This window comes from Periophthalmus magnuspinnatus, chromosome 14 (genome assembly GCF_009829125.3).
Source record: "Periophthalmus magnuspinnatus isolate fPerMag1 chromosome 14, fPerMag1.2.pri, whole genome shotgun sequence".
NCBI classification, from domain to species: domain Eukaryota; kingdom Metazoa; phylum Chordata; class Actinopteri; order Gobiiformes; family Gobiidae; genus Periophthalmus; species Periophthalmus magnuspinnatus.
Window position 1 is genome coordinate 8661498 of NC_047139.1, and position 23544 is coordinate 8685041.

Genomic DNA, 23544 nt, shown 5'->3' on the forward strand with positions numbered 1-23544 from the left:
TATTTGCACGGTTCCTCTGGCCCATCAACCCAAAACACTCACTATATCCTCCAGCTAAGACTTGTGACCGTACGCACTGGTCAAAGCCTGATCTCAGATCTCAGCAGCTAAGCAAGAATGGACCCCGTTAATACTTGGGTGGGAGACTGCTGGGAATATCCCGTGCCACAGTGGGGCGCCAGTGGCAAAAACTGTCATTGTGTCCTTAGGCAAGACACTTCACCCTCACTGCCCAGTATAAAAGTGGTGCGTGTGTGGGTGGGTGCGTGTGTGGGTGGGTGGGTGGGTGTGTGTGTGTGTGGGGGGGGGGGTCTCAGTGTTGGGCTACAATAGCTCACCACCACCAGTGTGGAATGAATGAATGTCGTTCTGTAAAAAGCGTCCGAGTCTCCAAAAAAGCACTATAGAAATCTGATGCATTATCATTATTCTTCTTCTTATTGTTGTTATTGTTATTATTATCATAATCCAAACCAAGCCTATCTGTAAATCCATAGATGGGTCCCAGACACTGGCAGATTGCCACAGTGGTACTGAAGTATTGGTCAAATGCAGTGGACAGATTTTCACATGGGAACAGCAAAGTATTTCCTAACATAATAAACTTGTAAAAACTGTATTGACATTTATTATCCATTGTTATCAACCCAGTGTAAATGTGATTAACATGCCCTCAGAGGAACTAGTAGGCCTACTTTCTCACTTGTATAACTACTACCGGTATGTTGTGTAAAGAGTGTGCCTATTGAATAATGCAGTGTAATTTTTGTTGCAGGCTTGAGCACATAAAAAAAAAAATCTTTTCCCTATAGTACTCTGCATAGGACCAGCGCAGTGCAGTTACTTAATCCTGTCCAAAAGCTGCTCTCTGGCCCCTGATTGGCTGCTGAGATGTGATGTCATGGGGCTGATCTTATAAAAACGAGGGGGGCGTCCCGGCTGCTTCAAAAGTGCTGCGAGAGGCAGAGTGCTGACATAGGAACACGGGGACAGTCCATGTGGTGGAGGAGGAGGAGTCAATGGAGCCTAAAAACACAAGTATAACAGAGAGGAAGAAGCACCAGCTGACAGCACCTTAATATGAGACGCTGTGGACAGGTCTGGATTATTACTGAGTTTGTGGATTGGAAACCAGAGCCAACAGGTAGGAGCCTTTGAGTGCAATGTGTTTATGTGTACAGAGAATTAGAAAATGTGAAAAAAATGTGAAAATTAGGTTTGAAAGTATCTGAAATTATGATATAGTAACATATGGAAATGCTACTCTGTAAAAATGTGGGGAAAAAACAACAGCAAATTGTTATTATTCATTCACATAAAGTAAACACAACTGATGCAATGGTAAAAATGAAAGTGAAATGTTTTGTTTATGTCCTGTGGTAATTTTAAATGCAGAACATGTGTGTAGTCATTTATATTAGTGACATAATAAAATATGCTGGGTCAGATCATTTGCAAACAAGGAAAAGAGGAAACATAAGAATAACTATGTGTATTGTGCAAAGTAAAAGCTGTAATTCTTATTCTCAACCAACAAAATGTTATCTAATTGTCTCAGCTAAATTAAGGTCCCTGTGTCATACAAGTATTACAAGCTTGGAAATAAAGTGTCGCATTGAAATTAAGATGAAGCTGTGCAAATTGGAATAATGAACGTGCTTCCTGTGTAATAAAAAGCTCATTTAAATAATCAAATGCAAATAGATTAAAAAATTGTAAACAAAAATGCACAGATTAAATAGATTTTGTTAAATGATTGGAACAAGTCCAAAGCATTTGACATTACATATATAATAATCTGCGTATGGAACATCATTCAAATATAAAAACTAAAAAGTGATCAATTTGCATAACAAAAATTGCAACAGAATTGGACAAGCCTTCGCCGTAATTTCTCATTTATTTTTTGATGTTGTCTTAAATCTCAAAGCTGCACGTTTGCACTCAAAGAAACTCCACTCAAAAGTCCCTCTCTGCAGCTGTCATCTCTTATTTGACTTTATGCGCTCACAGAGATTGTTTATGAGGATTTTAATACTCGCTTTCAACAAACTGCCCCTCCGCTCTTCAGCAGAATCAAGTCTTTGTTATGACTTTCCCATGATGCTTTGGGGGGCCATGAATTATTGTAATAGCGGCTGGGTAAGTGTTTATGGATGTGGTTTTGGGATTTTTGCCAAGATGATAATGTGGGCAATATTGTGGAGACATTTTCTGAAGGTAAGCAAAAATTATTATAGATATATTGTAGGTAGTAGTAGTAATAGTAGTAATTGCTGTTGTTGTTGCAGTAGCAGTACTCTTGGTACATTTTTTTTTTCATTTATTTATGATTTGCATTCAGTTACTCATGAAAACGTTTTGGGATAATTCATATTTATTGCAAGATTGGTTCAGCGCCTTGATAGGTTTGATGTCCTCCAAATGCTTTTAGTCATTCTTATTATTTGGAGATTTTCTAAAATGCATAAAATTATATCTGTATCTGCTCATGTGTAGAATGAATAAACTCGCTAAGTGCAGATATTTTCTTTATAGATCTACTGTTGCGTCTCAGTGTAGTTCATTAATAACAAAACGATCACAGCTTGATTACACTTTGAATAATGAGGGTAAATATTGTAGCGTTCTGGTGTAAGGAAACACGCTCAATTTCTTCCGGTTGTTTATATTCTGAACACAAGGACTATTGTAGGCCGTAATCAACAGAAAAGCAAGATCAAAACAACAGCAGTCTCAACTCAATACATCCAGTCGCTAAAACAAACCAATAAATGACGAATTGAACCTTTACATCATCTTGTCGGCATAGCAACCAAGTGCCACATGGAAAAGCAATTAGATTAACATCAACGCACAACAAAATGTGTCAAATCTAAACACAAAATATCAGATCATGACTATACTTTCTGTTTTGGTAGTCTGTTTAATGTAGTATTTATAGTAAACAACCCCTCCCAAATGTGGATACTGCAGTTTTGCCGCCAAAGTACATATTTGTAGCGCCTGAATCTGTGTCGCTTTAATACTAGATTTATCCAAACATGGAGCAGAGCTGGCTGGACCGCTGCTGCTACAGAAGACGAGTGAGGGAGTCCTGGACGGTCACCTTAAGCGTATGTTAATAGATGCTTATGCTGGAAACTTGCTCGGCTAAAAGCATGCTCTGGCAGTTTAATGATGCTCCGGAGGGAAAGGGGGGGAAGGCGCTCTGGAGGATTTGACATCAAGAGAAAAGTTAGCAAAGCACAAGGGGAAAACTCAACGCTTGATTCTATGTGTTTTAGCATAACCGTATGTGATGCATCTGTCTTCTAAGGTAAAATAATGAGACTCGTTACAGCAGAAGTTAGTGCATAAAACTGCCTCTGGAAAGGTAAAAATGATGGACAGAGTAATTATAACAACAACAATTTGTCTGCACTGAATCTACAGAAAATACACTTTGCTGTTATCTATATTAACACTGGAATTACACCATTGTGGGATGAATAAAGCTTCTCTTATCTTATCTTTCATCTGTACTGCCCACTAGTGGACATTAGCTTTTATACGCATCAATCTTTCTCAAAAAACAAAAAAAGAAACTATTACAAATACCACTATTGCTATGATGTGGTGTGTACTTTCACTAAGAATCCTGCTCTACCACAGCGCTACAAAAAAACAACGCTATTCATCAACGAGATACTTGTGCAGGGTGGATGGTGGTTGGTGGCTCTAACACAGAAGTGCAGAGGTGCTAAATCACAGGGGAGGATCTACAACTGTGGCTCCTGCTCCACAGAGACAGGCGCCAGCTGAGGTGGGCAGGCGTTTGTCCAGGACGTCCCTCTGGAGGGCTTCCCAGGGAGACAGGGAGGGAGAGAAAGAGGGAGAGAAAGAGAGAAGGGAAGGGGGTGGGGTTGATTTTTACCAGAACTTAGCTGTGTTTGTCAAAGGAGAGCGAGAGAGAGAGAGGGAAAAAGATGGAGTAGGAGGTGAGAGACAGTTTGGGGTTTTTTGCATTTAAAATCCTGCCTCCCAGCTCTATTCTATTAACTATATAGGACTAAATTAATCGTTCTTTTTTTCATTTGAACTTCCCTCCTCTGTCTGTACTACGAGGTCACTGATCTAAAGAAGGTGTGAGAATATGAGCTTGATGTTTTATTCAGATCGTCAACTGTGAAACGATCATTTTTCACGGGTGCCCTGATATAATCTGTCCCTAAAAGTCGTCTGGCTCGGCTCATTAATTAAAATTGCCTTTGAGGGAAAAGTGATGAGAGAGATTTTACTTAACTGAGTTTAGTGAGATCCATCAAGATTAAAACTTTGACACTTCAAAATCGACCAAGAGAGAATATACTTATACCACCATATACTACACTACTAATACTGCCACGTACTACTACTCCATTTACTGCTGCAACTACTAATACTGCTGCTGCTACTATACTGCCACTACTAGATAGATGTACTACTACTACTCCTTTACTACAACTATTACAACTGCTGCCACTATACCGCCACTACTACTAGACAGATGTACTACTACTACTAGATGCTACTACTACTTTTACTGCAACTACTACAACTGCTGCTTCTATACTGCCATTCCTACTAGATAGATGTACTACTACTACTAGATGCTACTACTACTTTTACTACAACTACTAATACTGCTGATGCTTACATTACTATTACTATTAGAAGTACTACTGCTACAGCAACGAAAACTACTACAGTGCCACCAATGCCATGTTACTGTTGCTTCTAATTGCACTTTTAAACAACTTTTAAGAAACTGAGCAACTTTTCCCAGCTCCAAAATCCCTGGTTAACACTTGTACTTCTCGTGGTTTCGATGTAGTTGTAATAACATACCGCAATAATTGCCTTCTACTTTTAAAACTGCAGAGTTTATGGTGTAATACTGTTGAGTGAGTAGAAAATTGACTAATTTTTCTCTAATTTTTCCAAAGCTGCACTTCAAAACTTACTGCTGTGTTTTTTTGCTGTTGCACCTGTCAGAGCACCTCCCCCGTCCCGTCCCAGTTTTCCCTGACAGGCGTTGAACCTGCTCCCAGACATAAACAGTACGAGTCTTTGACCACAGGGAAACTGCCCCAACACCCATGAATCAATGCTGCTCTTCACCACAGCTAAACAGGTCTGGACTGCACCACACCGCAGCTAATGTGCCCTGAAATGCAAGTACTTTATGTGTACATGTCAGGAGAACAGCTAAAATCACAGCTCTCATCTGAATCAAGAGAAGTACTCAGAAGTGTAGTGATGAATTATGAATGGTAGAATCAGTCACACTTTCACTCCGATCACTCTGTAGCTGTCCTGTCAACACACGGGTCAATTAAGGACAGCAGAGGCAATCTTATACAACGTGGCCCCTTCCACAAAAGTATATCGACTGTCACTGTAAGATTACACTACTTTAGCTGTTAAGTACTGTGTTTGTAGTCAAGAGAAAAACGTACTTTTGCAAACTTGCATTGTACAAATAGTAATAGATTTAGAAAGGATGCAAACGTATATATAAAAGAACAAATTGTGATGTTATTTAGCGGATGTCATTGTATCTTTATGACACAAATAAACAGTTTTGCTAGTTTTATTTTCCATGTTCATCTCATTTGTTGCAAAACTGACCGGGTCTATGCCCTATAAGTATTTGTAATATATATTTTTTTTACATTTTGATAGTCTTTTGGTAGTCTTTGGTAGGTTTTCTGTTATTATCATATACTTTCAGTGCCACTATTACTGTTATTGCCGTCATTCCCAGTAACAGCGCAATGTATTTGAACTAAATACTTTACATATTCCACTACCCTACTTCAATTCTTCATACTGTACTTGTGAACATAAGTGCATAAACGTATTTGCATGTCATACTTCACTGTTACAGCTGAACTGGTCTGACCTCAGATAGATTTTATTGGTCTTAGCTCATCTGGTCCTGGAAACTAAGATTGCGTTTTACCAGCTGCACTGCCACATGTTTGACGGTCAGCAAACAGCTACTCTGAAATGTTGGCAACTAGCATAGAGAAACAGAAACAATACGTTAAGGCACAAATATTTTTTGGGGGGAAATGAACAATTAGTTAAATACTTTGTTATTTAAGCAGGGGAGTTTTACATAGACCACATAGAATAATCTTTATCAGCAGCAGCTCCACATGCGACACTCTGATAACTCTGTGAATGGCGCATTTGCTAACTACAGATTAGCAAAAGCTTACATTTAAGTTAATCAACAGACCTTTGACACATGGATATACAGTGTAGGCCGTTTATAAACTGTACAACAAAATATCCATCCAAGCTGACACAAAAGTGACAAATGACAAAACTGGTAGAGTGTTCAAATACCACTCTCATAAACATCACTGGTTGAGCAGTTTGACCCACCGATCGACAGGTTGGTGGTGTAATTCTCGCTCCCACAGATGAATCCTGTCACAAAACACTTGACCCACTTCACCCCCGATGTCTGTGTACACTGGTGTATGAATATGCGTGTGAATGGCTGAGTAGTTGCTTGGTGTAAAGAGCTTTAAGTGCATTGAAGGTGGAAAAACGCTATATAAAAATGTGAGCATACTAACACAGAGGGGGTTCCCCATGTTTTTAAAGCCGGGACTCCCCAAAATAGCCACGCAACTGACCTTGGACTACTGTAAAATGAAACTGACACCTGTTATTGTTATTGTAATAAGTAAAACAAGTTTAATTTGATTTATTTGTCATGACATTGTGTTGTTTTTTTTACCTCATTTTCACTCAAATATAGGTCTACTGTATAATTTAGCAACCACTGTGCTAGCTTACCAGTACTGCTACTACTACAATTAGGCAAATCTCTTACCAATTTGCTAATTTCCAGGTTTACTACCACTTCGTCACCACTCACCACTCTGGTATTTTGTACACAAGGCCTATCACTACTACGGCAGTGACCTGATCGTGCTATTTCTGTTCAGCTTCAAAACACAGTAACCAGAATTTGTTCCATCTAGTCCACTGTTATGCAAATACTATACCTTTATACGAGTGAAGTACATGTGTGAACTGAAATGAGAAGGACATTCAGGGTGTGAGACTAATTTGCTCATATTGAGACTCATGGTGGAGACATCCTGTACTGAAGACATAGTCAGCAGTACAAGATGTCCGTAACAGGAACCCACAGCCACACTCAGTACTTTGTGTTTTGGTTGGTATTTATTGGCTAGACAGTTGCTCCAATCAGTTAATCAATGGAACAGTAAAGTGGAATAATTGAGCTGGTGGAAGTCCATTCAGCGGTTATAATTAGAATTAATGGGTGAGATAAAAACATGATTAAAGGGAAAGTGTAAGGTTTGGATTTAAAATTTCATAAATAAGGCAGACATCATCACAAACAAATCAAAAATCATCAATATTGCTTCAATCAATAACTACTGTAATGCTGATTTACAAAAAAAACAACAACCCAAACCCACATTGTTTATACTATAATTTGGTCTTTTGGTTCCCAAGGTAATTATCCAATCAGAAAACACAATGAGCCTCACAATTCTCTCATTTGTTTTGTTAATTCCAATGCTGAAATCCAGTTGATTTAAACTTAAAAAGGCTCCCTCTGATCTGAATCCTCACTAAACCACAGCACCTGCAGTCATTAATCAGTGCTAGTGCAGCCTCTGAAGCTCAGTGAGTGAATTATGGGGGTTTTGAGCTTTCACATGATGCAAATATTACAAAAAAACAAGATGTGAGATGATTGATGATGATTGCTTTAACGCAGACATTAATCCTAACGCACTAACAAGTTAATTTAATATAGTTTGATTTTTATTTTCTAAATGTGGTCAATGTTTAGGGCCATTGATGAACTGTCTAAATGATTATGTTAATATAGTGGACTAATCTACAGACCAACAGAAAACATGCCCGCCATCACCACTTTCTCACAAACTACATTCAAACTGGTGGGAGTAGTGTCTTGCCCAAGGACACACTAGTAACATGAACTGCTTAGGATTGAACCACTCTACAACAGGAGCCACTCTTAGCCCAATCATGCTTATAATATATTTTCTCTTGGGAACAATCATAGTCTAGATAGATTGTTAACTCATAAAAGCACTGATTTACGTAAAATTTGGCCATGGACTTCAGAGTGTGCCGGTGTGCAGAGGTCTCTTACGCAGCAGGCACTTAACACCTGTATTCGTGCCATTCATCACAGTTAAAAGAGCGGCCGACTTAAAACAACATGAGACGTCCAGATTTACCGCCCTCCCTAAACCCAGAACTCTCAGGGAGTGAACACGAAATATGGGCCTGTCCGAGACCACAGCTAAACATTTAGTCTGTGTTGTCAACTTAATCTGTGCGCACAAAGCATCTCTGCATTCCTCACATCAAAGTTTCAACAAAAACCTGTCTTTTCGTGTCTATAATACATTATTTTAAGGGGAATGCATTTATTCAGTTTTGGTTTTTACAGTTTTAAATGTAATGGCTTTATTCAACAGGACAGGGGTGAAAAGTGTGGAGAGACATTCAGCCTTTAGCCATACTACAGTACAGCAAAATGACACTTTTCAGCTCCCTGGCCACTGTGGCATTAGGATTTAAAGCTGCACTAAGCGACTTTTCTGGGTGTCCACCATGTGCTTGTCTCAATGGAGATGTTACGCTTCGCTTTGCCGGTAATTTTCCACAGTATGGCATTAAAACTGTCTACTTACATGGAGATTTGTGGAGAGGAGATGCTGTTCCTTGTACGAATTCATGGTTTTTAAGGTATTTTTGAAACACCATAATGATAAAAATGATAGATGAGTCAAATGCTTTACTGTGAAACTGAAAATTCTGGCAAAGAAATAGCAAAGGTAGCGATCCTTCTACCACGTTACGCAGTGCACATGAAAAATGATATGCTAGAAAGATGGATAGATCGTGGATTGATTATGTTTTTACTTATTACAGAGACAGTAGACCATGGATGCAGGTGTGAGGGGCTCTAACTTCTCCCTGTCGAACACCTCCTCGATCCAGGGGGAGTACAGCGATGTCGAGCTGGTCGTGATCGGAGTGGGCATGGCTGTACTGGTGATGGCCATAGTGTTTGGTGAGTAAATCAAATGTGATGTACAGCGTTTGTGAATAAACATAAAATGGTAGATGTCGATGGAGGATGTTCATAATGATGCAGTTATGAATCTGTTTATCAAACTTGTGTGAATGGAACAAAATGCTAGCCAAGCATCCAGACTGAAATGCTCTTTATAGGATTTATAGTGTAGTAATTTATGGCAGTGCAATTAGGGTTGTTTGTTTTAGAGTAATGAATGGGCTCATTGGTCATCTAGAACAAAATCAAACTCAGAGTTTATTGCTTTGTGCATTGTTTTTGCAGAAGTTCATCAGGTTATTATGTGTTATTCTTTTCACTTATAATGTGCTGTTTTGATACAGATGATGTGTTTCTCTGATTCGTTAACCCGCCTGTCAATCAAACCCATTGGAGACCTTAGAACTTTGTATCAAAAGTAAAACTAGCATCAGGTACCCTTCATGTAAATTTACTGCCAATTTTTATTACAAAAAAAAAACTGTTGTAATTACATTTTAGTTAACCTCTTTAAACCTGGACAAAGGTTCCCTGTGGGTTGCCTATAGATAATTCAATTTGTAGGCTATCCCAAGGAAAGGTCCTTTCAGCTGTAATTGCTTGGAGAAGGGATGCATTTAAGGACCAGGAACTCCATGGATACAGACTCAGTAATCCTTGAAATCCAGGAAGATACTGAGTAAAAATCAATAATCTAAACAAATGCGTTTGTTGTAGACGTTTTAATCACTAAGAGGAAGCAGTATCCATGACAACCACACAGGTAGAGATCATGTGACTTTTGCTGTACTAATTCGGTCAGTAATTCTTTCTGACCCAATTGCTCGTTGTTTTAATTGATGGCTTTCTTTCTTTGTTAGACTGTAGGTTCATTTTTGTTTTACAAGATCAAAACAGCATAGTTGTGATGTTGAATGGATGGCTTTAAGTTAAAATTCAATCTTATTTGCAAACATTAGGCAAGTTCACAAGAATTTTAACCATATCTAGGTCTTATATTGCACAAAATTGACTCTTGTGAGCTTTAAGTCATGTTAGAATGTTGTTACCTCCTCAGAAATATACCTGGAGTTGTGTTTTGTTTCATTCACACATGTTTGCATAATCTGGGTTTATTAGTCGTTCTGTATCTCCAAAGCTCAAAATGCTCCGTTCCACCTTATGATGTCATGTAGTGGTAGATTTAAAGTTAACAGCTCCTTTTACCTTTAGTGCAGTAGAGATCTGCAATTCTAGGGCTGAAATAAATGATTCCAGTGAAGGTGTGTGGAGTTTAAAACACAGTGGAGCACTTCCTGTATTACCACATGATGACATCACAAGGTGTTTTCTGTTTGCGAGAAGAACTCAGCTCAAATAAGCAGGGTTTGTGTGTTAAACATGTGTGAATGAAACAAAACAAACCTCCAGGTATGTTTTTGATGAGGAAACATTACAACATAGATCAGAAAATACTATAATATGGGCTCTGTAAGCTTATGTCACACTCAAGTGGACACTTCCATGGTTGACTCTTCAGTTTAAGGCGCAAACACACTTGGCTTGTGACTAAAATCAGGTCTTGCTTCGGGCCAAGTCAATAACAATTGCACAAATCGATCCATGTGACAGGGTCATTAGGCTGGATATCTTCTTCTTGGAAAACCATTTTCAAGGTTGTTTTTGGTTCAGTTTAGAGTTGAATCATTCTTAACTTAACTACATTTACACAGCCTGTAGTTATATCTACATGGCTTTGACCTGGAGTCAAAGATTAAATATGTGGCTTTGATTTTTTGAAATGCAGAATCAAGTCATTTTCATATTTATAGTACGCTGTAGGCCCTACAGCTCTGAGCCTCAACAATGTTTGATAGATACTGACAACTGCAGATCAGGTACAATGCAGGTGGGAATCTATGGCTAACTCACAATTTAATTTGATTACGATTCTGAGGCTCACGAGCCAGAACGATTATTGATGCCTCGATGAATCTTTATGTTTTACTATGCATTTTACCATTCACATGAAATTATTGGCTACTTTTGTAAATGTGCAGAGCTGCAGAATGATGCAATGACTTTAATTTAACACAACTTTACTGCCTAATTGCATATTTTTTTCTGTGACAGGGTTTAGCCAAAGGCAGGAAATAATATTGCCGTTATAACAGCTACTACAGAGTAGCTTTGTGCACTTCATGCTATATTATCTTCTCTATAGACCACAGACTAGAGAAAACTACAGCCCACACACCTCTCTGCTCTGTGTACACTGTACACAGTGTGGAGTTTAGAACAATTCATCTGCATGTTTTGCACTAAAGCTGCTTTTCGAGTTCGTAACGTAAAGGCACCTCATCTCGGTTTCATGTTATATGTGAGCATCTGTCCTGAAAACTCAAATGTGAATAAAATAAAGCCTCAGACAAATCCTGAACAGATATTCCCCTGTCTGCTACAGCTCTGCACTGAGGGAGGAAGCAGGACACAGAGACAGAGAGAAATAAACAGGCAGAGCGGAGGTTCAGTTAAACTTATAATTCCCATTATTTGACACACACATTTACATACAATTTTTTCCCCATAAACCCCCCAACTAACAGGTTCCATAATGATGATTTTACTGTGAGTGAGCTTGCCTCTCCACAGACCTAACTTGTAACCTGCCCTGGTAACAAGCAGACTTTATGTGTATTTATCAGCTGAAGTAGTATGCAGAAGGTCTTGTTGCTGTTCATGAGTTTCATTGCGCTTTTATATTCTAAAGATGGAATATTTTAAATTTTTCACTTTCACTTCTTCACAATTTTACCAGAACCTTTCTTCTTTGTTTCTAGGTAACATCCTTGTCATCACCGCCATCTTGCGTTTCAAGCGTCTGCAAACCGTCACAAACCTGTTCATAGCCTCTCTGGCTGTGGCAGACCTGATCATGGGCATTGCCGTGGTTCCGTTTGGCTCCTCCTACATCCTCTTGGGGGCATGGCAGTTTGGAAGTTTCATGTGTGAATTCTGGACAGCGACCGATGTCCTGTGTGTGACTGCCAGTATAGAGACGCTGTGTGTAATCGCTCTGGACCGCTACCTGGCCATCACGTCCCCTCTTCGATACCCCTCACTGCTCACCAGGTATGACCACTGCCTGGGTGATGGAGACGGCTTTATCTGGGAGACAATGGGGCCAGTGAGGAGAGCTGTTTCAGATAGTTTAATAACCAGGATTAAGTGCTTTGAGAGGACAGTTGACTTTGGAGACTAAAGTGAAATGGACGGTATAAATCCATTACAGTGCTACACAAAACACATATACCTTGATTTAATATAAAATAAATAAATCTAAAATGTGCGCTATCCTTACAAGTTCTACTAACTAATGACTTTACTCAATTAATAGTATTGAAATATCTATGGAGGAATCACTTTTCCTGGTCTCGTCCACTGAAATTTTGAAGTGGCAAAAGCTGGAACACTTTGAGCTCATCCAAAAGTGTTTCCTGCTGCTCTGTCTGAGTCTGACCTTTAGACGAGGCAGAGAACATACTCGCACCAGCCAACAACAAACAAATTAGCTTAAGTTGTCTTATTTTCCCCAAATTCATTTAGGTAGTTGTGGTAAATGTTGCTGTTAAGCACTTTCCAAAACCAAATGACTTAGACGTGATGTATCGGCAACCTGAGGACGGCACATTAGGAAGACAAGCACTTCATTCATTTTATAGGGTCCACTGCTAAGGCTGGATTCAACAGATTAGCTGTGCAATAAATTTGAGTTTGTATTGTCTGTTTTACATAAGAATATAAATAGAGATCGGTGGGGTGGCCATAGCCAGTTGTACTCAAGTAAGAGTACTGCCACTTTAAAATAATAATATTAGTTCCGTACAAAGAATTCAAGAAGAAGAAACAGTACAAAGATAATGTAATCGGAAGGCATTCAATAACACACAAAATCTGGTATTTTCAAAGGATAGACCACACAAATTTTAAAAGATAAATCATATCTCAAGGAGTGGAGCAAGAACACAAAGGTTCCAAACCATTTTAATATGGTCACATTACACTATAATATAAATACTATTGTAGGAGTAAGGGAAAGTCTGAAAACTACTCTGAGAAGTACAATTTTATTAAAAAGTTACTCAAGACAATGTACTTTAGCAAACAAAGTTTGACCACCACTCTAAATAAGCCTGCAGATTTACTATGGATTAATTAATTGTACTGTTTTGGTGATCAAGTTGTAAAGTATTACTTGAAGCCTTTAGTTTACCGGTATGTTGCCGTGTGAATTGAATGGGTTTGCTATATTAAGGACGGCTCCAGAGTTCACCTGAGGCAATTTAAACATTGTATATCACTGCAGATGCAGAGAACACAGCCCACTGACAGATAAGTGAATCTATCCAAGAATCTAAGTAGCCAAGTATCTAAAGAATCGTATCCTGAGTTTGACCATTTTGGTTTATAATTATAAATGATTATGGACAAGAGACTTTTATGTACTTGACGACTTGTGATAGGAATAGGTTTCCTACTGGTCTTCAATTTTTATTGAAATAAATATTTACCACAAGTACTTCCTTGCCAGACAGAATCCTACATGGAAAAATTCTGAAAACCTTTCAAATGCCCTGTAAAAATGTTTGACCCAAAAGGAATGCAGTAAAAGCAAACATGTAATAAGACCTATGTACCCAGTCAATGTCAAATTATAAATTCACTTTTATCTCATGAATGCAAAAGATGCTCATTTGCTGAGAGTGCCTCCTCCCAGTCAAGGTTAGAAAACAGGAGAAATAATGTACAGGAGCTATAAGGATTATGACATTCATTCAACCAAAAAACGTATCATTTCACAAAGCCATTTACCTTTCCAATGACAGGAGATGATGTAATCCCTCATTCATCCAGGGGTGGTCCATGACAGAAACAGTTTATATCAGGTATTTAACAACTGCAGAGTCGAGGCTGGCAGAGAGCTATACATTACAAAAACCTATAATGAGGCTAGCAGGTCAACAAAGCACACAGAGCAGTTTCAGGTGATAAATCAGCACAGCTTCTCAGTCCTATACCTTCAGATTGAAAATGACTTCCGGGCGGCGGTCAAAATGTCTCAGTTTCAAAACCATCGTCTGGATTATCTTTTAAACTCTTTACTCAGGCAATGTAAAAGTCTTTGTGTAAAAGTGAGATATTTCCTGCAGTCTTTGTTGTACACCGCATTAGCAGTATTCAACAACATAAACATCATCAACACAATCAGTTGCGGCAGGAAGTACCCAGTTTCCCGCTCATTTCCAGCAAGGGGCGTATGTCTACAAAAACTTATGTTAATCACGTCATACAAGCAGAATTCTTAACGCGAAACCTTAATTAACCCAGTAACCTTAAAGCCCAGTCAGCTGCAAATACTGTACTGTGAAAAAGTTAGACCGTCTCCAGCATTGTTTTCGTTGGATAAAGATCAATTGAACAATACTGACATTTCAAAGTGATATTTCCGAGTGCCTAAGAAAGGAAGTGTGTATTTTTCCAATGAAGCATGCAACAATATGACATCAATTTTGTTTTAGCGACGTTCCTTTTGTTGTAGTCTAGTCCTAATCAGATTTAAACAATGGCTTTTATCAACAAAAACCTTTTAATTCAGTAGATTTCCCATTGTTTTGGTCCAGCAATTGAAAAAAAAATGTGTATGTTCTTAGAGGGATACGATTTGATTTAGTAAATGCGGCAAATTACTCTTTTCTGTATGTGATATTCCAGTCATAACAGTTTTTATTGGGTTTGAAAATGCTCTTATCCATTGTTTCTCACATAAGATTTAGAGTCTTGTTGCTTAACCTCTCCTCGGTTTAAACTTTATTATTTTTTCAGTTATGGCTGCCATTTTACGAACTTTTGATTAAGTATTCCCTGTGATATCGTCTCTATTTGCCTTTACTCCTTTCTAGCGCTTGTAAATATATTCACTACAGATGGTTCTCAAATTGCAGTATGCGCAGCAATTGAGGGTCGTTAAGAGTGACATCGTTAATGCCGACATTTAAAGTCCTGGTTTATTTATATTCAAGGGTTTTGCCATCATTTTGGTCACCATTTTGTGGATTTTTCACTTAAAACACATTCCCAGTGATATCATTTCTATCTGCCGTTTTGTGCTAACTTTACACTTCACTCCCTTTATACTCCCTGTGCGTATATCCAGTACAGATCAGTTTAAACTTAATCAATCTTCTGTCCTTGGGTTTGTTTGTATATGCACATTTTCTGGCGTGGTTCATACGGAGGAGGTGGAGTATGGTAACTTGCTCTGATGTTTTTGTAACCGCTCTGCTGTCTTCACCCAGGGGTCGTGCGGTCGCTGTGGTCCTGGCTGTGTGGATCGTTGCCTCTCTCATCTCCTTCCTTCCCATCCATCTCAAACTTTGGGTGGCCAACGACGACAAAGCTAAAGCCTGCTTAGCCAACGAATCCTGCTGCGATTTCAACACCAACACTGCGTATGCGATCTCCTCCTCCATTGTCTCCTTCTACTTACCGCTGGTTGTCATGATCTTCCTTTACACCAGAGTTTTCCAGGAAGCCCAAAAACAACTGGAGAAGATCAGGGGACGGGAACGGCATTTACTGAAACTGCAAATTTCTCTGGCGTATTCCGAGGAAAGCCCGTCGGAAAGGCTTCGGAGAAATGCGTCGGATGATAGGTTGAGCATGCAACGGATGGAAAACGGGAAAACGCGGACTGAGAAGCAATCCACGACAAGGCGTCTTAAGTTTTGCCTGAAGGAGCAGAAAGCTGTCAAGACACTAGGGATTATCATGGGGACATTCACACTTTGCTGGTTGCCGTTTTTTATTTTGAACATTTTGATGTTTTTAGATCTCGGCGATGTTACACTTTTATTTCGACTTCTGAACTGGCTTGGATACTCTAACTCCGCTTTCAACCCACTCATTTACTGCCGTAGTCCTGATTTCAGACAGGCCTTCCAGGAGATCCTTTGCTTGAGAAACTGGGCCGAAAAATTACGCTTCAAGAAGGCCTGGGGGTGCTGTAAGGATGGGTATCCCAAGCCACAATGCAGGACAAATGACAGCAAAGAGAAAGAACTTGGGGGGAAGAATTTAGGATGGGAAGGCAGCGTGGACGGCTCTCTACGGGACAGTCCAATGACCATTAGACTGCCCACGCCGTTGCCTGAACAGACACTGGAGGTATCGCCTGGTTCTCTGTCGTCAGGCTCAACCAACGGGAGCTGCAAGGAAAGTCTGGCGTCCATCGCGTAGACTTTATACAAGTGTTTACAGATTCAACAATGAAAGTCAATTTGTATGTAAAGGTCACCGAGGTGGTTTGGAGAGATGATGGGAAGTTACGTGCTCCGTGAAAAGGTTAATAGATTTGCTGACGTCCTACTTGTGTCCTTTCAGGTCTGAGTCAGGGTTAAACAGATTCACTTACACCTTTACATGCAGATAAAATCGCTGATTGGTTTGAAACATTTTGCAAACACACTTTTTCTTTCTACTTTTATTGCCACAGGATTTACAAACCTATAAAACTGTGTGGAATAAAAGTAGAAGAAAGACCAGATGTGCCTCGCAAATTTGTTGTTTTTTGATCTGATAATTGCTTAGAAGCCGATTTGTAAAACACGGATGCAGTTGCTTGTCTTGAGATGGGCTGCTGTATAAATTATAATTCTGTTTTTGGAAAATTAGGATACGATTTACTAAAAGATTAAAATTCATAAATTGTCTTGACGTATACGAGCCTGAAATGTAAACATACATTCATTTATCAACATAAGTCAAGCGAAGCACCGAAATTCCTCCAACTGCATTGACGTGAAAAAAATCCCTTAATGTAAATCTGTAAATTATGACTTTTTATGACTCATTATGACTCCATCCCTATCAGTGTGTCTTAAAAAACGCCAATACACATGTACATAGCATTTTAACAGAATAAATGTTATCCAGTCGCATTGAGTAATTAGAGTAATCAAAGCATTTAAACAGTTTCTTTTTTCCAATTTAAAATCCATCAAGATGTTTTACTGGTCTACAGCATCAGACGTGAGTTGGGCAGTGGTGTTTTTACTTCATTTTCAGCCATAAAAACAAACAGACAGTTGAATGTTCTCCAGCTCCATTTGAAAAAACTGCAGACTCCATGAACAAAGTGAGGAGTGATTTAGCTCAGGTCACACCCAGGTAACACCCAGGTCACCCGATCACACCTCCAAGTCATATATAGTCTTGATGAATGTGTTTGAAACTGAGCGTTGTAAGTGTACAAGTCTGATCTGTTTTGGTTTGTCCTATTTATTGAATTTTTTAAGTAAATAAAAAATTAAATGAGACGCACAATACTATAACGGTTCATGTTATTAATGTAATGATTGATGAAAAAATGTATTTATCTAAAGTGATGTTTTTGCTTACAGTAGACCACACGTGAAGTGAAAATGTGCTTTAATATATTCTGTTCTGCTTTGTAATGCTATTCAAAACAAAATGCATGTTCTTAACTAATTTCTATATTTTGCATCTTGTGTATTGCTGATGTTACTAAGTGAAAAAATGATCAAATTATCTGTCTCAATGTTGTTTATTTGTAAAGTTACATTGTAAAGTAAAAGTATCCATCACTTTATGGTGTCAGAAATCTCGATACGCTTCATGGGGACCCTGTGTTTTGTGGGGACCAAAAATCAGTTCCCCATGAGGTTAAACATTAGATCAATGATGTGACTGTGAAAGATGAAAAGGTGAAAGATGAAAGTGAAGATATGGGTTACTTTAGGTTGAGGTTAAGGTTCAGGTTAAGGTCAGGCAACGTTAAGATCAGTCAGAAATGAATTTATGTCAATATAATGTCCTCACAAAGTATGGAAAATATGTATGGACATCATCAGGTTTATCACTTTATTAAAAAAATTTAAAAATAAAAAAAAAAACAGAAATAGGTGTTACTCAATCTTACCAAACTAGTTTATTCAGTTTTGGCATCGTGGTCAAATAATTTTAATTCCTTTGTTATAAATGTGTATTATAACATAGATCTTTTGCTTTTTGTACTGTCAGTGGAGCTATTGTGAATATACAACACACATTTGAGTAAACGCATGATTTTCTACCTCCATTCTGTGAATGTCATCTCAATTCTGTAAAAATGTGTTTGCTCAATATTAAATGTGGCTTGAGTAAAGTTTCCTTGTGTTATTTAGACTTTTTTTTAGTAGAATTACTCACATCATTCAGTGAGGAGATCAGGTTTGAAATTATATATATATATATATATATATATATATATGTGTGCAGAATAGCAGCCATTATGTTTTCAAATGAGGCACACATACATCTTTATCATTTCATCTATTTTTATTTTACATACCGTCCCTAACCCTTGGATCCACTATTTGTTGTAACAGCCAGTATTACAAGGCTCGTGTAGTCCACTGAATACGATTTATAGCCTAAACATTTTTTCTGAGTCGCACAAGTTTAGTGTTACACAGTCAGCCCTCATGTTAGCCAGCTGACTCATGGGGGAGGAATATTCTCAATCATTTATTTATCACACAGCTAATTACATAAGAAAACCTCCAAAGACAGAAATTAGAGCCTGGAGCACTTTGTTAAATGATTTCTTTGTGAAGAAATAAAATCCAGTGGTGTAATGTGATCAGCACCTGCACAGACACAGACAGGGGACTTTACAGAGATAGAAAATACACAAAAACATAAAATATTTCGTCATCTCTTGCAAAAAGGCCATTTCTATTTTGAGGACAATGTAGGTTATCTCTGGGGTCATTACATTACTTTAACAATACAATGTGGGAATGGAAATAAGCAAATGCATCATTCAGCAGAAAAGTGAAGTGCACTCTCGTTACTTTTTCTTTAGTATAAGTAGTATTTGTGATGAGTACTTTTGTTAGTTGTGACCAGGTCTAGTCATCCGGAAACTCAGCCTGTGGTGAGACTAAAGTGTTGTCCATGTGAGACATGACGGATGGGGGCAGCTGCACGTTCTCTCAGATACTCTATCAGCTGCTCCACCGTTTCTAATCTCTATATTACCCCCTCTCTCATTCTGTCTGTTTCTCTCTCCACCACCCCCCTCCTCGTCCTCCTCCCCTTCACTCTCTCTCCCTCTCTTCTTACTTCTCCTTCCCTCTCTGTCCCTCCCTCCCTCTCCTCTCCCACTTTCATCCCTCTACCACCTCCCCTTATCTCCTGTAACAGTCCTCTAACCTTCTTGACCACCGTTTCTCTCTCCTCCCCCCTTTCTCTCTCCTTCTCCTGCCCTCTCGCTCTCCTCTCTCTTCTGCCCCATTTCTCTCTCCTTCTCCTGCTCCCTCTCTCTCTCCTCCCCCCTTTCTCTCTCCTTCTCCTGCCCTCTCTCTCCTCCCCCCTTTCTCTCTCCTTCTCCTGCCCTCATTCTCTCCTCCCCCCTTTCTCTCTCCTTCTCCTGCCCTCATTCTCTCCTCTCTCTCCTCCCCCCTTTCTCTCCTTCTCCTGCCCTCTCTCCTCCCTTTCTCTCTCCTTTTCCTGCCCTCATTCTCCTCTCTCTCCTCCCCCTTTCTCTCCTTCTCCTGCCCTCTTTCCTCCCCCCTTTCTCTTTCCTTCTCTTGCCTTCTCTCTCCTCCCCCTTTCCCTCTCCTTCTCCTGCACTCTCTCTCTCCCCTCCCCCCTTCTCTCTCCTCCTCTTGCCCTCTCGCTCTCCTCTCTCCTCCCCCCTTTCCCTCTCCTTCTCCTGCCCTCTCTCGTTCTCTCCTCCCCCTGCCCCCTCTCTCTCCTCCCCCTTTCTCTCTCCTTCTCCTGCCCTCTCTCTCTCTCCTCTCTCTCTCTTCCCTCCTTTCTCTCTCCTTCTCCTGCCCTCTCTCTCTCTCCTCTCTCTCTCTTCCCTCCTTTCTCTCTCCTTCTCCTGCCTTCTCTTCACTCTCATCTCTTCTCTCCCCTTTCTCCAAATCCCACTCTCTCTCATCCCCCTCCTCCTTCCCTCTGCCATCTTCTCTCTTCTCTCCCCCCTCTCATTTCTTCTCTCCCCCTCAGTCCCATCTCTCTCCCTCTCTCCCTCTCTCCTTCTGGCCCCACCATCCGTCTCCGTCCATGAGTCTTGCCCCGACACTACTCTGTGACTTAAATTAATTCTTGGAGACTTACCATAACCTTTACACTACTTACTACTTTTCCAATTGAACTCGTATCAAAAAAGAGATGGAAAGAGAGAGAGCGGGAGGAGCATGTCTGCGGCCTTCATATAGTAGCCTCATATGTCAACAGATGATAAATGTTTCCATGGGACAAGTGTCAAATATAGGCGCGGCAGGTTAATCCACTTAACATAGTGCAGAGGCCTTCTTCTTGTAGTTATTGTGGGACCTGAGAGCGTTAAGAGTTTGGGGCTTATGGGAAAATAAGCCCTACGCTATTCTACCAAAACAAACAGTGGCACAGTGGCTTTAATTGGAAGTCAACTTGAGCTTAACCGGGAACAAGTGTGTACGCGCCTTTAGCTCTGACAATGCATACAGCTGTTGTGCCGTTTAGCAAGACAGACTGAATGTGTGCGTTTTAAGTCTCGTAGAGTGACTGAAGACGTGTTCTGCAAGTGTATGATGACTTTAAAATACAGATAAAAGTCCACGTAGTTGTCAAGCTATACAAGATTCCCCTGTGTAACGCCCAAATGAGTAAAATGATGAGCTACATTAGCAACATAAGCATAAGATTTAACTGGTACAAAGAGAAAAATGAGTAAAAAGCACATGGCTTATCAAGAAAATGTCCAAACTCAGCGGGCGACAGTAGCACATTTGGAGCGTTCGTCCACTGATCCGAAGGTTGGCGGTTCAAATCCCGCTCTCAACATAAACATCATTGTTTGTTGAGCGGTCAAATCCACTGACTCACAGATTGCCAGGTGTGATTCCAGCTCCCACAGATGAATGCTGTCGTTGTGTCCTTGTGCAAGACACTCAAGACACAACCCTCGAATGTAGTGAAATACCAACGCAAGTCTATTCAGTGTGTTTACTCAGCTTTGTCAAGTCCATTTATGCATAAAAACATAACAGTCGTAATTAAAAGCTGCATCTTCTCATTATGTGAAATCAAGCTAGCCTTTATTAGCTATTAGCGGCTCAAGTGGTGGACATAATTGCACTTTCTCCCTGACCTTTAAATATTAATCACTCATCAACTTTTGACTACAACTTTATATCGACCACAAATGTGTAATGTTCTGCTCGTTGTATAGAAGTATTTCCAGTTAGTCCTTAATGCCACCTGCGAAATGTCAAAAAGCTTGGCTAATTAACGTTACTCATTCTGGACTTTAATTGGAAAACTCCTGTGCATTAATTACATAAACTGGGATATTTTAATCTAGGGTAATAGTTCTTCATCATTACACCCATCATTGCTAAACTTCATATATAGCTGAAGTACTGTATAGCATTTTTATGTAACTTTGTGGAGATTTTAGTCAGTTTCTTGGATAAAATGTTACGTAGTGGGGTTTTAATATCTATAGATGACATGTGTAGGTGATAGTCGCAGTTGTAGGGTAATGATAGGTCAAGAGTAAAGTCAAACTACGTATGTACATTCAAGAGATCTGATGGTTCCCTTTGTCACCTTTTCCCATTTTTATATAAATGAGCAAAGTATATTTAAATAGGGTCCACTCTGGAATTTATTATTTGAGTGCGATAAATTTTATCAGTGAAAATCCAGATGTAATTTGAGTCAGTCTAGGTCAGAGCTACGAGTCCAAATCTCCTGATCCTACAGAGTTTAAGCATTGAGTTTGAACTAGATCTGACCTGCAAATCCTGCCAAATACAAAGACACTGGGATATTACTGTTAGCCTATCCCCCAGATCTACTTCATCTAAATTAATTTACTTCCAAATTTGTCAAGAAAGTTCATGAAAACAGATGAAGTATGAATCAAAATATTATCTTTTTATTGGAGGTATTAATCTCTATAAATATATTTTTGATCATATCTGCTTTTCATAAAGTGCAGGGCTGTGAAAGGTCTGGTCCTAATGTCTTCAGTCTGTGGACGCTTACTGTAATAGTGATATAACAAGGATTTATGTGTTTGTTCATCTGCTAAAGAGTATATTAGTGAATTTTCATGATTGAGGTATTTATTTATATATTTGTGTATTTATTTATTGTGTATTTAGTTATTTATGTTTTGTTTTTTTTATTTATAACAAGGACAGTGCGTATTGACCAACTGTATAATTTGGTAGTTTGGATTTTCTCATAAGGTGTGGTGCAAGTTAAAGTTAAACTATGTAACTTTTCTGGTGGAAGATTGCCCTGGAGAAAAGAATGTAAGGATACCTGTTTTTCTTATGTATTTCTTTAGCAATTGAAAACACCTGCAATTGGAGACAAGCAGGCAAAATAAAAGTTATAATTGATCATAAATGAAAAAAAGACTAAAGTTAGAAAGTTGAAATTGTGTTATAGTTTGTTTTTTATTCAATTACAGCTTATATTTGCACTTCACACTCTGATATCGAAACATTTGAGCAATTACATTTTAAACACAAATCTCATATACTTTTCTTGTAAAGGAACAGGTCTGTGGACTGTGCTACTCCTATTTGCCCAGATTTTACATAATGTTTGTATGTTAAGGTACATGTTCAGTACTCAGATAACAGTACTTTTACTTCACTAAGTACTAAGTGAATGAAAATACTAATAGGCCATACGTGTGGATTGTGAACTGTTTCCTTTCCCACCTTTCATGTGACGAATTCTAAAAACAACTACATCAACAACAGCTACTACTTTCACTATTAAACGCTATAGTACTCCTTTGATTACACATCCATCTACACCTAATGTACCACTCATCAAAAGATGCACAATTCAACAAAACAAGTCTTTCTAAAAAAATGTATCCAGTTTGCAGTAGGATGAATGCACCACCTAACCCAATCAGATAAAGTGTTTTCAAATACCAGAGCGAAGTGGCATCAGGGTATCGCCTTTCATGACATACCAGACAGTCGTGACATCAATGGACAACAATCAAAGAGCAGACAAAGAGCACTTCACACAGAGCGACGTCACAATATTTCCTAAAAGTACTCAGGCAGTTGTCACTCGGGTATGTGCACAATACCTGACATATCTGGAATGAATACTATTCAAAACTAAGATTAGAACATGGTTTGGAATACTGTCAGTCCACACATTTTGAACTGTAAACTGTGAATTACAACATGGATTTTTTATGAGTTTCAGAGTGGTAAAAAGGTAGCATTATTTCCATATCAATTAACTATTCAAAACATAATAATTTTTCTTTTCAAATGTACATCTGTCATCTCGTGAGTATCAGTACTGCCAAGTCCTTTGTATGAAGTCTGTGGTCT

General features: G+C 39.0%; 1 protein-coding gene across 1 annotated transcript; it reads left to right on the plus strand.

The window, feature by feature from the left end:
- Positions 1–957: 957 nt before the first annotated feature.
- LOC117381620 (beta-2 adrenergic receptor-like) lies at positions 958–18335 on the plus strand. Its single transcript, XM_033978612.2, has 4 exons — positions 958–1144; positions 8989–9130; positions 11953–12244; positions 15469–18335. The coding sequence occupies exons 2-4, from the start codon at positions 9001–9003 to the stop codon at positions 16406–16408; spliced, it is 1362 nt and encodes a 453-aa protein (XP_033834503.1). The 5' UTR covers positions 958–1144; positions 8989–9000; the 3' UTR covers positions 16409–18335.
- The last annotated feature ends 5209 nt before the right edge of the window (positions 18336–23544 follow it).

Excerpts from the sequence above, each read along its gene's own strand:
- LOC117381620 (XM_033978612.2), top strand. The coding sequence starts at position 9,001 with ATGGATGCAGGTGTGAGGGGCTCTAACTTCTCCCTGTCGAACACCTCC. Across the intron at positions 9,131-11,952 it reads GGTGATGGCCATAGTGTTTG|GTAACATCCTTGTCATCACC; the intron begins GTGAGTAAATCA and ends CTTTGTTTCTAG. Across the intron at positions 12,245-15,468 it reads TACCCCTCACTGCTCACCAG|GGGTCGTGCGGTCGCTGTGG; the intron begins GTATGACCACTG and ends GTCTTCACCCAG.